General features: G+C 41.1%; 1 protein-coding gene across 2 annotated transcripts in view; it reads left to right on the top strand.

Annotated features, from left to right (window-relative positions):
* Positions 1–13,593, top strand: part of usp53a (ubiquitin specific peptidase 53a) — a 30,100-nt gene extending 16,507 nt beyond the window's left edge. For both annotated transcript variants that reach the window (XM_029455241.1, XM_029455242.1), the window contains exons 11-17: positions 242–382; positions 1,698–1,844; positions 4,391–5,198; positions 6,042–6,106; positions 10,926–10,986; positions 11,352–12,058; positions 12,355–13,593. In XM_029455241.1, coding sequence (XP_029311101.1) covers positions 242–382; positions 1,698–1,844; positions 4,391–5,198; positions 6,042–6,106; positions 10,926–10,986; positions 11,352–12,058; positions 12,355–12,431 — 2,006 coding nt within the window. In that variant the 3' untranslated portion in view covers positions 12,432–13,593. The remainder of the gene's footprint in view (positions 1–241; positions 383–1,697; positions 1,845–4,390; positions 5,199–6,041; positions 6,107–10,925; positions 10,987–11,351; positions 12,059–12,354) is intronic.
* The last annotated feature ends 3,255 nt before the right edge of the window (positions 13,594–16,848 follow it).

The following is a 16,848-nucleotide window of genomic DNA, read 5'->3' as shown; positions in this document are numbered from 1 at the left end:
GTGCCCCAGGTCCAGGCAGCCGCCCATCAGAGCTGACAGGGCGCCCGACCAAACTGGAGGATCCTGCAAAAACCAAAGAGAACATTGTGTGGATTCTGTAGTTTCAATGTCTTAGTTTAAGGTGTTGATATCAAACTTGAGTAACAAGGTTTGTTGTGTGTTTTGTGTTGGAAACAGACAGTCCTGCAGGGATGGCCTTGACATTTAACAACGTTTGTGATTCTTGTTCTCTCCTCTGCAGGCTTTGAGTCTCCAGTTTTAAGCCCCAAGAAGCTGGACCTCACCAAGGAGAACCTGAACGCTCTGCTGAGCCAAGGCTCGTTCAAAGAGAAGACCCCTTCCACCTACAGCAGGGGCAGCGCTCATATGAGCGGACGGGGAGGTAAGAGAGGAAACGTGGAAATATGTTCAGAATGCAAAGGGAGAGATTTGTAGGAATAAAGTGCCTCGCAGACAGAAAAACATCCGAAAGAGTCACTTTGTGCCGTTGTCGTAGTGTTTATCCTTGAAAAACTGCTTAATTTCTAAATATTTGTGTCCACAGAGAGTAGTCACCAGCACAGATTTGGCAAAGCAAACACAGGAAGAGATAATTAAATGTCTTCGCTGAAAAACTAAATCTGTTTGTTATACAGAGGGGATTAGAGACCCTTTGGTGAGGAGCGAGGTGACACACAGCTGCACACACTCCAGTGCAACTGGGGACACGAGTGTAACGGGGTTAACGGAGGCTTCACACATGGCGTCAAAGACACAACTTTAAACATATTGTTTATCGTGCAATGAAAGATGTTATGCCAGATTTTAAATGGCACTTTATGTTAAACTGTTGGTCTGTGTAGTCTAACATAATTGTGACAAACAAGATATTAGAGAAATAGTATTGAAATAAAAGACATGTTGACCAGTTTATAATGCTACTCATTGATTCACATCCATTTTAATATTTTGAAATGCTTCTCACAGCAAATATTGATAAATGCGATTAATTTAGATTAATTAATCATAAAGCTTGTAATTAAATAGATTTTTTTTTTAATTGCTTGACAGCCCTAATAATAATAATATAATATGCACTGAATTCAGTTGAAGAATCTTTTTTCAAATCTTATTAAACTGGCATGAATGTAGCACAAAGTTAAATTATTAAGGTGTGTGTGTGTGTGTGTGTGTGTGTGTGTGTGTGTGTGTGTGTGTGTGTGTGTGTGTGTGTGTGTGTGTGTGTGTGTGTGTGTGTGTGTGTGTGTGTGTGTGTGTGTGTGTGTGTGTGTGTGTGTGTGTGTGTGTGTGTGTGCTGAGAAGAGCACATGAAGTCCCAAAGAAATGTTTCTCAAACACCTGGTATGTTTTTGAGACATCGTGCTCTCTTCATAGATTCCTGTTGAAACCTCAGAAGAAATGCAGTACGATCATGTTTTCTAGTTTCATGACAAACCATTAAAGAAATGTGTCAGACGGTGCAGCGACATGTTTTCCACCCTGCTGCCTTCACCTCGTGTAGCAGAAAATGAAGCGTTCACTTCGGCACAATGATGTGAAGTTTGCCGTCTACACACTCGGTGACAAGGAATAGGATGTAGTGACTAAAGATGTATACCTATACATGTCTATATATACTTTAGACAGATATGTATACCCCACCTGATTCAGGATCAGCTGAGGTTGTCTCCATTGACGTCTCTTTTGTTTTTTCTCAGTGAAAATTGTCCCCAGCGATCCCAAAGGTCGCCTCAGGGAGCCTCCTCGAGAAGTTGCCCACAGAGCAGGAGAGGTGCGTGGGATGCATCCGACCAGAAGAGAGCCTGATCGGAGCGGCCAGCGGAGGCCAGAGTCCCGCTACAGAGGTTGGTCACAGTGTGTATAGATGTGCACTACACATGCAACACACAGACATGGCCATGCCTGGCTTTAAAATACAAAAGGCCGGCCTTATGTAACCGTCGGTTCCGGAGCAATGTGTCAGAAAGGGGATTAAGTGCTGACGTCTGTTTGAGCCTGCCTTCATCCCTCGCTCACATTCAGAGCCATCGGTTGTCCCCTCTGTGGTCCACATGGACAAACATGTATCCCAATCACTACTGCGGAATTTAATTAGAGGGTGAATAAATAAAAAAGAATCATATTCCTGCCACTGTTTATGTCCCGTTGACCTCATAAATTGAGTGTTGGTTGTAATCAGGAGGCTGATTGGTGCACTCCTTTAATACTCTTTTACTACATGACTGCTTTCAATTATCAGTGGGATTATAAAGCACAATTGTTACACGCTCCCAAATCCACCATGTCAACAGCCCGTGTTAGCAGCGAGCTCACGTCCCGTTATGATTGAATGCCGTCTAAAGGTGGCTAGTGTCGCTGCGGTGATGAATGGCGTGGCTGGAGGTGACACTACAGTTAATGTAAGTAGAATACATTTACAGCCAGGCTAGCACTTTGCTACAAAGTCTTCCCAAAAAATAAAAACCACTCAAGAAAAGCTTAAGCAACTTTTCTGCTCACACCCCCGAGGAATTTCTGAAAGATTTCTGTCTGTATTGATTTCGACATGTTCCAAAAATGATCCACAGCCTCGAGTATCGTTGACAACTCTGCAGAAACTCTTGAAAACACACCGTCGTGTCGTGTACACGAGCAGAAACGTGGAGAGCGACGTTTGAAGTGATTTAAACTCCGGCTCGCAGTCAGCAGAATCTAAAGGAATGGCGACTGTATCTCTTTCCAAGGACTGACGGTTATATGTTATGTTATATATCGTGTTACGTTCAGTGTTGTCCCCTCATGATGTTAACGCAGATCACATTGTCCAGGTCATTTAGATGATGACTCCCATACAAAGCGTGCTGCCTCCTGATTTAAGCTTTCGGTTATGAAAATGCATCAGATGGATGGATTATCCATGCAAAATTAATTAGAATTTTCTTTTTATGTAGAAGATAAAAGGAATACAGCAGATGTGCTACTCCTACAGACGAGTGGAAGTGTTTTAAATAATAAAGTTTTAGTGAGAAGTCGTGTGTTTGTGAAGTAGTTAGCATATGACTTATGATACATGAGGCTTTATACTTCACGAGTTGTGACAGATGTGTTGATTCTTGTTCTTAATCGCAGCCTTGTTTACTTCAACTCATCAAGACTTTTCTCCGTTTTCTGATTCTCTAAAACCCCGTGAGTAAATGATCTACTGGTCATGTTGTGGGTGATGTATTCCTTCAAAACTAAAGTAATGCAGACATCTGTTGAAGTGTTCCCTGCTGTGTCGAGAGGACTGTGTGGGTGTACATCTTGACGTGAATGAACTAGTTTCCAGGAAGGATGTCTGGCCATGTATTTTGAAAGTGGCTATTACGGCTGGAAGTGTCCTTGGAATAGCGTAATAGACGCCTCTCCGCGACACACGATCATGTGCAGACATGTCACTTTGCAAAAACACGCGCATGTATGTATTTACACACAAACGTACACACGCACGTCTCATCAAGTGTATCTGCATGCGTGTCTGAGAGCTGGCCGTGTGCTCACCACGGAGGAAAATGGACTCCTGTCTGCTGTAATTCACACCTCTCTGTCATCTGCACACATAAATGTCAGTAACCCTGCTGTCGTCACACCCTTCTCTCACTTTCTGCCCGGCCTGCACCGGGCTGCAGCACAGCTCTGTGTCGAGCTGTCAGTGAAAGTACATTTTAACATTATTCATGACGCTGTCTTTTGTTATCGGGTGCAGCAGGAAATATGTGACCATCAGATAAAATGATTCCTGCTTATATACAAAGCTTTTTAAACAAAAGATATGATGTCATTATAATGTGTTTGTGATTTGAAGGTGAAAGTGGAAACACTTTGTAACATTTACCATGTTTATAATGCATTATATAATGCATTATAATACTTATAATGCATTATAAATACTTATAATGCATTATAAGTATGTTATAGTATTATAATGCATTATAAACATACTTATAATGCATTATAAGTATGTATATAATGCATTATAGTATACTTATAATGCATTATAAGTATTATATAATGCATTATATACATACTTATAATGCATTATAATCTGCACTGTATAGTTATAAGAACTCATAAACAATAATAATTCTTTATAACATATAATAAATAAATAATAATTTCATGATTTTGTAATACTTCATAATTGCTGATGACTCGCAGGATATTTTTCCTATTATAATTCCCTTTGTTGTAATACATTATCTTCTGTAAGTCGTTATACAAAGCTTATAATGTGTAATTATTATTGTTACAATAGGTTTCCTGTGGATCCTTAAAGTCTTAAATCAATCCTTTAAAAGTCTTAGAATGCAAAGGCATGGGAAGAAGGTTTTTATATTATTCTGACATTACATCGTCTTCTGTTTGAACCCAGATCAGGACCGGGCTTACTCCCGCTCCGTCTCCCCTCCGGAGAATGGCTTCAAACAGCACCTGGAGACTCGTCTGTACAGCAGCCAAGGAAAAGGTCCCACGCGGACCGAGCGAACGCCGCACCTCGGAGGACGCTCGTCACACGAGCCTGCTCGCTCTCACGAGCCTGCTCGCTCTCACGAGCCTGCTCGCTCTCACTCCAGGGTCCAAGTGTTGCCCAGTGTTCCCAACAGTGGTCATCACAGCCGGAGATCAGAGCAAGTCTCCAACGGATACGATACTGACAGTAGCCAGGAGTCCAGGGAGCGCCCAGGGAGTGCGGGGAACAACCGCAGCAGGCCCAGCCGCCCGTGGAAGCCCATGCGGGAGGCGCTAAATGTGGACAGCGTTTTAAGTGGCGTTAGTGGTGGTAACTCTGAAAATCAAGAGCGAAGGCAGCACAGCCCCCAGAGAAGACCCAGCAGTCAGTCTCCCTCCCGCGACCGAGACAGAGATTTTACGTGGGGAGGCCGAGAAGAGCACAAACCCAAGAGCCTAATGACCATCTACGAGGACGAGCAGAGGCACGAAACGGGGGGCAGCCGCAGCTCGCTGGATTCAGACGGACGCGGCGGCTACAGTGACAAGGACCGGTCAAAGGGCTCAGGAACTCTAAAAGTGCGGAACGACAACTGGAAGATCCAGCGGACAGAATCTGGATATGAAAGCAGTGACAGACTGAGCAATGGCTCTGCAAACCTGGACTCTCCTGTCGTCGAGAGCCTTTCCTCCAAGGACCTGCGGCCCATACCTGAGCTGCATCTGACCAGGTGAATAATAATAATAATAATAATAATAACACTCTTTGGATTGTATTTCCCCTCCAGAGCGCTCTCTATCTATCTAGTCTGAGATCTGCCAAGCACACAGAATCTTGGCTCTGCAAAGACGCAGAAGTATTCATTACATTGTCACCGCGTGTCGCTGCTTTGTCATCCCATGCCCGACTCATTTACGGATCTGGGTATAGAAAGCGCTGCCATCTTTAAATGATTAAACATTACAAACCAACTGTTCTAAGAATAGCGAGGCCCATTTAACATAAATGCACACAAGGCAGATGTGCCAGCCTTATTACGCCGGGCTGTCACTTGTTTGCTTTGTAGTACAGGTCTTGTTTGGAGATAATGATCCCGACTAGCAGACAACTCTGCACTCAGAGGGGAGAGCCAGCAGATCGCTGACTTCCTTAACGGCCGGTGAATTATTCAAGCCTGTCTCTTGACTGTAAAGTGCTGCCGACATGATCTTTTCTTCTACATGTGGTTACGATGTTCTGGCACTCGGTTCAGTTTTCATTCATCTTCAACACTAGATCCAAAGCAGAGCATTTAAAAAAAAAAATGAAACTCAGTAACTACAAACATTTCTTTGACAATAGGATGTTTGTACTTGTCTTCACGTTCAAGAGGAGCATGTTGCAGCATCGGATTACTCGTCGTAAAGCAATCCTGATGAAACATATTCAGGCGGAGGTCATGAGGGTTTATTCGCCCTTCTTCTCCGGATGCATTCATCTGAGTCCTTTTCAAGTGGATGGTGAAAGATCACGCTCTATATCCTTATCTTCAGTCCGCAGTGCATGAATAATTAAATGTATCTTGTGTTTTTAGGGATGACTTCCCTCACAGAAGAAGTGAGGATTTGAAGGCTGACCAATTGCACACATTTTCTCCTGGTAAGAAACTCACACGTTTCATATTTCTGCACACAAATAACTTTGTTCTAACAATGTCTTCTCATTCTGCAGTTATATTTAGACATTTTGCTCGGTTTAATTAAAACAAAACAATGGAACATTGTCGTATATTTAGCCGTTGTTTTGTAATACACACATAGAAATATTCTGTGTGTTGCATTGTGCAAATAAACCGCCGATTAAAGTCTGACGGATGCTCGGTCCTGACATTACAGAAGTTCCCCTCTGAAACATTAAGATAGTACTAGGCAATCTCCTTGATGTATTGTGCCATCAGCACAGTAAGGTCACACCTGATTGAAGGGGTAGTGCCTGGAAATACGTGGTTCCTCACTGACTCGCCTTGACCTTTTTTCTTCTCCTGTGCAAAGTTTATGTTATGCAGCACGCAGAGAAATGCACATGGGCCTAAAGGACGCATCAAACCCAAGTAGAAACACTTAAAGAAATGGCTTTTTTTTGTTGTGAATTTGGCAAAGTGAACCCTTTCCACATTATTGCAGAAATAAAAAACCTGTTTTGAATCATAATTTATGTCATCACACATTTAAAATGTAAAAAAGGACTTTAACTGTACTGCAGTGAATAGCGACAGCTTTTAGATCCGTTTGGACAAAACTACTGTTTTGTAAAAATATGAGTCATGCAATACTGGTTATTTGTATCTTCCAGACCAGATGGAGGGAGATTAGATGACATGAATAGCACTCGGGGGTTTGTTGCCTGGACATCAACGCTTGTGATACTGAGAAAAGGAATGAAAATATATTTTGAACTGAACAAATATCTTGGAAAATGCCCCACTAATTTGCTCAGCGGGAACTCTCTGAGTTAATCCTGAGTAAGAGGGAGAGGAGTGAGCTTGTGGGGGGCCACCCAGCTGTGCCCAGCCGGGCAGAAGAGGCCTGGGCTTGTCAGAAGGTGGTACTCAAAACACAACGCAATGAAAATGCCATTTAGTAGCACTGAAGTTATTTCAAGGTCCCACAGAGTTATGCAGTGCAGCACAGAAACAGCAAATGCATCCGGCGTTAATTTTATTCAGAGTTGAAAATAGCTTTTTCACAAGTGAGTTGGGGGGGGGGAAAGGAGCTGAGACGCACAGTGTTGAATGCTGGGCTTGTCATTTGCCTGTGAGCGTCTGCACGTGCAGTGATTCATGGAAGAGAATCGCTGGCAGAGACACAAACGTCTGTGGCGTGCACGATTATTTACTCACTGCTACAATAACTATTGTTGTTTTACTTTTCTCTAAAAGATGTCCGCTGATGTTCTCATCATCATTAGGCTTTATCTGATGACATGTGTGTTCCTCATTGATTGCACTAAACTACGTGCGTAGGATGTTTTTATAGAGCTGCGACTATCGATTGTTTTCATTATCGCTTAATCTGCAGATTATTTTCTAGATTTAATGGTTTGTTGTAGAAAATGTCAGGAAATAGTGGAAGGTTATGTCTTGTATTCACTCACTCGGGCTGTGTGCACACTTGGTGGCTTTAAGCTTCAATCACCTGCCGCCTCTTTCATTAGTAACATTTCTTATTTCTGCATCTCTATCTTCAGCTGCTCTTGATTTCATTTGAAATGCTGAATTATTAAACTTAAACCTGGAGAACAATCTGATCTTTGAGTTTCTATTTCTACCATCAGTTTGGGATATGTACGTCCTGCCGTCTGCAGCTTGTATTGACGAGCTGCGGCTAACGTGTCCAAAGGCAATTTGGCCTGAGCTCAGCGGCCTGAGCTGCAGAATCCAGTCGTCCATTAAAGTCCAAAATCCTCTCTGAAGGCACACACACACACACACACACACACACACACACACACACACATGTGGGCGGAGAGTTGTGACTTGACATTTTGAACACAGCTGGGCATCCCTCCTGAAGTCTGGGCTCTTTAATAACAACCTTTTGTGGGTTTGTTGTCCATCGTGTGCAGTGGATGTGTCTGTGAGTTAACGTGTCGAGCTGTGACGCTGCTCGGCGTTAATGCGTTGATGCCACGGGTACATATTTACCTTGTTGGTTTAATGTTCCTCTGCTTGTGGATACGGCACGTAAACAAAGTTTTATAATAACGTGTGATGACTTATACCATTTTCATTTTTCCTCCCCACATAGTTTCAGGTCTTAAAGCTGAACTGCACATATGCATGTGAGTGTGAGTGATGTTTAAGAATTAAGTACCCCGGACAGCCGAACGCACACAACTACACATCTCAACTTGACAGCCTTACAACTCAAATGTGTGGTTTTTTGTTTATTTTGTCGCATCAACAAAACTTCAAAGTGCTGTCGGAAGATGTGCATGTACATGTCTGTAGAGGAACAGTTTCCATGTCCTCTGAAATGATGTCAGATCTCCTGAATAACTTTTAATAGATAACAGCAGGCTGCAAACAGGTGGCTCTTTACTCTGAGCTTTGCTTTATGTTGGAGATTAAAGAGTGTGTATAAAAAAAATATATATATATCTAGATATCTCTAGATAGATAGATAGATATCTCTAGATAGATAGATAGATATCTCTAGATAGATAGATAGATATCTCTAGATAGATAGATAGATATCTCTAGATAGATAGATAGATATCTCTAGATAGATAGATAGATATCTCTAGATAGATAGATAGATATCTCTAGATAGATAGATAGATATCTCTAGATAGATAGATAGATAGATATCTCTAGATAGATAGATAGATATCTCTAGATAGATAGATAGATATCTCTAGATAGATAGATAGATATCTCTAGATAGATAGATAGATAGATATCTCTAGATAGATAGATATCTCTAGATAGATAGATAGATATCTCTAGATAGATAGATAGATATCTCTAGATAGATAGATATCTCTAGATAGATAGATAGATATCTCTAGATAGATAGATAGATGGATATATCTCTAGATAGATAGATAGATAGATATCTCTATAGATAGATAGATAGATATCTCTAGATAGATAGATAGATATCTCTAGATAGATAGATAGATATCTCTAGATAGATAGATAGATATCTCTAGATAGATAGATAGATATCTCTAGATAGATAGATAGATATCTCTAGATAGATAGATAGATATCTCTAGATAGATAGATAGATATCTCTAGATAGATAGATAGATATCTCTAGATAGATAGATATCTCTAGATAGATAGATAGATATCTCTAGATAGATAGATAGATATCTCTAGATAGATATCTCTAGATAGATAGATAGATATCTCTAGATAGATAGATAGATATCTCTAGATAGATAGATAGATGGATATATATCTCTAGATAGATAGATATATATCTCTAGATAGATGGATATATATCTCTAGATAGATAGATAGATGGATATATATCTATAGATAGATAGATAGATGGATATATATCTCTAGATAGATAGATAGATGGATATATATCTCTAGATAGATAGATATATATCTCTAGATAGATAGATATATATCTCTAGATAGATAGATATATATCTCTAGATAGATAGATATATATCTCTAGATAGATAGATAGATATATATCTCTAGATAGATAGATAGATATATATCTCTAGATAGATAGATAGATATAGTTGCTGCACGCCACTTGGTGCAGTTTGGATGGTGCATTGAATGCCACTGAACTACAGCATAATCCATGCAATCGCAGTACATGGACGGTTTCCCAGGCGAGTGCAGTAGGCCGTGTAAACAGCAGGACACCTTGAGTACATCTGTTTTGCTGGCGTCCGCAGCTACAGCAGTGATCCCAAAATTCCACTAAAGTGAATGTTTTCTGGAGATTAGCCAGACCCCGGAACCTGAAGAATTTACATAAAATTCTGACGGGATTATAGCGATTATTTGATAGCTGTTTTCTGCTTTTTGATTTTGAAGCGTCACGAACAGACGACAACAACAACACAGCCGCCCTTTTTGTTATCCAGCTGCTTTCTCCTTCAAGCCTTCTCCTGGCAACAGTGAGTGTGACCGGAGAGATGAGGGGATTTTCCAGAGAGAAAGCATTGTGAACTGCATTTCTCTTTTCTTTTTTTTTTGTTGAGAATGATATTGTTGCAGTTGCTTGCCAACATTGCAGATCAGCGTCATCAAATTGTGAATTGCCACATGGACTTAGCGGCTTAAAAATGCAATAGTGTTGTGGAGGGGATCTGGAGTCTGGAGTCTGACCCCGGCGTAATTGCATGCCAGCACAAAGGATTTAGCCGCTAATGCTTTGAGAGAGCACCGGGGGAAAAAAGAGGGTATGCTGACACATCACAGATGGTCCTCACTCTCTTCCTTGTCCTGTTGTCAGCTGTTGTCTGTCTCAGGCCTTGTAAATCACACCCGCCCTGCTAACTTGGCTAAGCTCCACACCCGCCTCCACCTGTTTGTAAGCATGTGCTGATTTAATGGGTGAAATATGCTGCTATTTCAACATGATTGCATATATTGACACATTGTGAGTTTTCCTTGCTTTCATTAGTTTGTGTCTGTTCCAGCTTCTGAGTCTGCTCGAGTTCATTCAGGGTTCTTATTGATTTATTAGCGCTGTTAGCTCAAAGCTAACAAGGCCTTGATGTGAACCCACGTTCCCTTTTTGAGGGTTCCTCTCACAGCACCAGGCAAACCACGACCTCCGTTAGAGAACAAGTCTTTGCTGCAGAGACGCAGGAATAAATACTTTAGCCATGTTCAAATAAAAATCAATGACGGATGTTGTATATTTCTTTTGACCATGTGCTCGTGATGACCATGAGATGTTTAGTGGTATAAAATGCTCATGGCTTCATTGTTGTCTAGGTGAACACAGAAGACAATCTCCAGATCTACACGACGGCCTCTCGGAGCAGCCGATACAAAGGTAAAGAAAAAGATCTTCCTTGAAATCGTTATAAGTTTGTGAATCAAGGCCTTGAAAGCTTTTGAGCCTCGGGGTTTCCCCATCACCTCAGGATATCGGATCATAAATTATGAACACGTTTAATATTTTAAATGGGTGCGGCCAGGATGTTAAAGACTCCTAACATAACTCACACTGGACTTGGTTCTCTTGCAGTGTTAACCCCGCAGTAGAAGTCTCACGTTCAGGCCTCGTAGTGCTCCTGATAAACATGCTCAGTGTTGTAGCAGTAATGAACCTACTTGTGTGTGTGTGTGTGTGTGTGTGTTGGGTCCTTGATGTTCATGAAACCCTGTTAAAAGAACATGACTTCTGCTCTTCAACAGAAGAAGAGCCTTCCGATACACTCCAGGGATCTTTGAGAAGAACGATGGTCTGGACAGCGAGGTAGAAGAAAACGTGGACGGCAGCCCCATGAGCCCCGTGCCTCCGTACTTGGCAAAGACCAGCAGCTCTGAGTGGAACAGCTCCGATGACCTCGCTGGACCTTTCTCGGAACAAGAAGAGACCAGAACCGTTGCCCACATGGACCCTTTCTCGCACAACTATCCCCCACCTTTACCCCCCAAGACCTTTGGCAACAGTCACTCCGAACCGCCGGCGCTGCCGACACGGTCGAGCCCCCGCAACGAACCCAGAAATGGCTTGTCCGCGCTCTCGCACCCCACCCTCCGTCGGTGGATCGAGACACCCGCGGAGCACAGGCTTTCATCTGACGCCAGCTCCAAGTCGGGCTCGTCGGACCAGGACAGGAACGATCTGTCGGCCAGCGAGAGCGAAGAGAGGTTCCCGAGTCCGATGCCCGGACACGACGGCGGTGCGGACCCCCCCGGTCTGACGGATATGGCTCTTCCCACCACTTACTTCACTGTGGATAGCTGTATGACTGACACTTACCGGGCCAAGTACCATAAGAAGAATGCCATGTACGTGAAAGCAGAGGAGCACACGTCGTCGGGGGAGAGCGACCTCGAGGGGAGGCTCTCTTTACCAGATGTTCAGCCACCAGAGCTGTCCAAGAGCAGAGACTCAGGTACCACGTGCTGTTCTGATGCTGCTCAGTGACGTGCAATCCAGATGTGTTGTTATTGATGAACTTTATTCAAAATAAATAGTTTTCGTGCACTGACAGCATTTATCCGCCGATATCTGCTTGTTTCTGAGAGTTGTTACATAATTAATAATAGATAAACAGCTTCCCTGTGTTGTCTCAGTGAAATACTATAATGAATTGTTAGCAGATTATCACAAAATGCCATTCATCGGTCTGCCAATACCAATTACCCAATTTGTTCTGCCATTAATTCCGTCTTTGCTTTTTGTCTGCAGGCTATTCTACCACAAAGACGACTGCAAAGTGGAACCCCATCACTCCGAAAGGACTCGACGAGCATGGCTTCCTATGATTTTAGCATCAGTCGACATTGTATGATCCAGTGACTGGATGCCAAAAGGAAAGGTTCTGCACTATGACTGCTTCGGTGCGACTCCTCCTCACAGGGTGTGATGACAGAGATGCCAAAGAGATGTTCAGAAGACCGGCAGGTGTCTTTAATAGCTGCCTGGCTGTTTTGCTTTGAAAGACTAAAAGCTTTGAACCAATGGTTCTGCACAGTAAAGGGCACCAGAAAGGTACAGACGAGAGACCTGCCGCAAACATGTCGATGTTCGGAGGGCTAGCGGAGTAAAGAATGTCACAAAAAGCCACTTTACCACACGAGAGATTAAAAGATTTATTTTACATGGAGAAAAATGTATTTCTTGCAGTTGTGCTTGGTCTGACTGTAAGCAATGCTTCTATGTGTTTATTTAACTCGTCCTCTCTCAGTGTTAGACTTTGTCTGCCCCAATTCTGTCTCGTCTTCCACATGCTAGATTTCAGTGGGTGTTAAAGAACACAAGAAGTTCCGGTGATATGCAGAACTTTTTCTTTATTTTGTTGTATATTGTTCTTCAGGACGTCCACACGCAGTTTATTAATCTCTACAAGTGGCCTCCGTAGTGTCGTCAAACTTCAAACAGGACGTTGAATATACCAAATATCTCTGATCACGTGGTTACCAGGGGCTTTAAGTTAAATGTGTTAAGTTGATTGGTAGAGAAGTGGCACAGTAACTCCAGGCACATCCCGACCCCCTCACCCCTTCACACACCCGTTACTGTGTTTTATGTCTTCGCACTGTGTCTCTCTTGCATTGTTTTTCACACTCCGGACGGTTTTAAGCTTCTTTTGTCTTCAGTTTGAAGTCCTGTTTCTTAAAGGTTGTCAGCATGGAGGCTGGTCGGACGTTTAACTTGTCATCTGGAGATACACGAGGTGTTTTGTTTTGTTTTTTTTGAAGGCGGTTATTAATAACGTTGTGAGTAGTGGACTATTTCTTCGGTTCAACATGTTTTCTATATGCAGCAGACTAATGCACAGTGCCTTTTGTATTTTTCTATGTCAGGACAAGACTAAATTTGGAGCCATGATTTGTACAATTCTTTGATTTGTAAAGAACTTTTGTAACATTTTATCTTATTTTTATTGATTAATAATTGTTAAATAAACAATTTTATTTAACCATATCTGTGTGTCCGTGGGTTTTAATTAAGAGCTCAACGTTTTGATAGCAATGCTGATCTTTATTTGTAATTAAGTGGAAACCTGATGAACTTTCTTTACTAAATAAATAGAAACTAAAAATGGTCATCACTGTTTTCAACGCTGGGAAATATAGTGAAGTGCTGCCCCCTGCTGTCATGTAGCGTTAGTGCAGCGTCTATCACACACTGGCTCCAAAATAACAACCCAGGCTGTAAATCCTGCTGTTGATGCTGCACACACACATTATGACACCTCTGTAAGTTTGTAAGTTTCAGAAGTGATGTTCAAACACACCATGCAAATGTTACAACACATATTTATTATGAATTATTGTGTATGAAAGCTCTTTTTGATGAACATTGTATCATTCCTTCCACAGGCAGTAGTAGTATTTGTATTGCGACATCACACAATGCAATGAATATATATATATATAGATAGATATAGAGAGAGAATAGAGATAGAGAGAGAGAGGAGAGAGAGAAGAGAGAGGGACTGAGAGAGAGGGAGAGGAGAGAGAGGAGATGAGGGGAAGAGAGAGAGAGGGAGAGATAGAGAGGGAGATAAGAGAGGGAGAGGAGGAGGGAGAGAGAGAGAGAGAGAGAGAGAGAGAGAGAGAGAGAGAGAGAGAGATGAGAAAAGGATAGAGATCGAGAGAGAAAGGAGAGAGAGAGCGAGAGAGATAAAGAGAGAGAGGAAAGGAGAAGAAAAGAGAGAGAGAAAGGAGAGATAAAGAGAGAGAGAGAGATGAAAGGAGAGAGAGATAGAGAGAAAGAGAGATAGAGATGAAATAGAGAGATGAGAGAGAGAGAGAGGAGAGAGAGAAGGGAGAGAGAGAGAGAAGGGAGAGAGAGAGAGAGAAGGAGAGAGAGAGAGAGAGAGAAGGGGAGAGAGAGAAGAGAGAGAGAGGAGAGAGGAGAGAGATGAGAGAGAGGAGAGAGAGAGAAGAGATAGAGAGAGAGAGAAGGGAGAGAGAGAAAGGAGAGAGAGAGAGAGAGAGAGAGAGAGATAATGGATATCGGAAAGGAGATAGATATATAGAGATAGATAGGAGATAGAGAAGATTGAGAGAAAAGGGAGAGATAAGATATGAGATAAATTAGATCTATATAAGGGATAGATATATATAGAGATATAGAGATATATAGAATAGATATAGATATAAAGGGAGATATATAGAGATATAGAAAAGTATATATAAATTATATAATATATAGATAGAGAGATATAGAGAATATATATATATATTATATATAGAGAGATATATATATATATATATATATATATATTATTTATATATATACTATTTATATTATATATATATATATATAATATATATATATATATATAATTTATATATATATAACTAACTTCCAGAAATAATAGTAAAATAGAACTCATTTACACACAAAAAATAGCTTAGTCTAAAACCAAAAGAGTCACACGGTCTTAAATTAATGTTTGCTTTGTTCCGTAACTTTTTCCGCTTTTTGTACGTTAAACTTTCAAACCTCTCTCAAATCATATTTGCACTTGTGAAATGGAAATTAAAAACCTTTTGTACGTCGTCTGGCAGTGACATTAATATTTAAAGGTCAACCCCCACACTAAGATAATTCAGGTACAGATGAGCAATGAATTTACAATATATTTTGATATTCTTCTAGATTTATCCAGGATTTCTATTGACTTTAAAGTTTTTTGATGCCTTATCTAATATGACATTTGTGTCCACAGTCACTAGATATTGTTCCCTCTCTATAGAAGGACTTCAAGACTTCTCAAAAAGCCTCAGTGAGTAGTATTGTGTATTTCTGACTTTAATGTTACAAGGACACTTAAGATTAAACATTTAAACAAAGGTCTGTCCTGATCAAATGTTAATTTGTGGCTCTGTGATAAAATACTTTATACATGAATGTGGCCTGAAAGTGTAAAAACTTACCAAAACCATCACATTGAATAATTGAACACAGTGGATTCAGCAGCCACTTGCTCGATGGATTAAATAATACCAAAGTCTTTACTCTGTGTGTTCCAACACGATGTAAATGTTTTTTTTAATGTCGTGTTAATGTCGTCTGAAAGGTCTCCTTGTTGTCTTCAGAGCATAAATAAAATGAACCTATAATGTTGTTCCTTGTCCTCCAGAGGGAAGTAGAGGACTTTTCAACCGAAATTAAATAATGCAACTTGATGGTGACATTCACAGCAATGCACACGACAACTTTAACTTTAACTTTAACTGCACATTTCTCTTCATTAGTGGATTTAAAGTGTCACTCTGTGTCTCGGCAGGCCTTCACCAACAAGTGGTCCAGTCTTTCAAAGAATCCAGGTGTATTCATTGGTTTAAAGTCGTCCCTGCAAAACCAAATTATTTTATTATTTCACTTTTTTCTTTGCACACCGGAAATTGTCTTGAAATATCCGAAAATAGTTGAAAACAAAATGGACTTTTATGCAGGTTTAATGGCAACCGTGTAATTGAAAAACAGCAGAGGATGGATTTTCACCCTCACTCATCTGCATCGAATAAACTATATGTTGCCACTTGTAGGAAGACAACTCACAAATACAATTAAAAAAGCATAATGACTTTTAAAAATGTCAGTCCCAACCAGAAAATTATTCTTCCGATGTTCACTCGAGGGACAAAAGGGAAATGCACAGCATGCATGAGTCCTGACAATGTTCTGCTATTCAGCACTCTGCTGCTCATTGCATGGCACGTCTATCACAGGTTTGGTATGCTTAAATCTCAGCTGTCTTCTCATGTGTGTGTCTTCTCCAGCATCCGTCAGACTGTCAGCGTGAGCTCCTCCTCTGCAGCTGCCTGCTTCATTATGGGCCATCAGCTGAGCTCAGCGGTCCACTGTCAGACTCACACTTCTGTTTTCTCATTTCTCCTCTCTTTGCACTCTCACACACACAATCTGTCCCTCACTCACATCCTTCATCCTCACATGATTTCTCACTCTGTCGACTCATCTCAGTCTTTCTCTTCTTGCTAGATTTCCCTCTGCCCTCACTCTGCACCATGTCTTCTCCCCAAACTCTGTTTGTTTCTTATTTTGGTTTCAGTTTTTATATTATTCCCTCTTTAAATCAACATAACTCTTGTGTTTCAGAATCAACTCACACTGTTGATTTTCTTGCACAGTAAAAACAATTGTCATATTCAAATTGCATGTATGATTGGATTACTTCATGCTAAAACCTACATATGAGGGTTT

Source organism: Cottoperca gobio, chromosome 18 (assembly GCF_900634415.1).
Source record: "Cottoperca gobio chromosome 18, fCotGob3.1, whole genome shotgun sequence".
In the NCBI taxonomy this organism is placed as follows: domain Eukaryota; kingdom Metazoa; phylum Chordata; class Actinopteri; order Perciformes; family Bovichtidae; genus Cottoperca; species Cottoperca gobio.
Note: the sequence above shows the minus strand (reverse complement) of the source record. Positions and strands in the feature narration are given on the sequence as shown.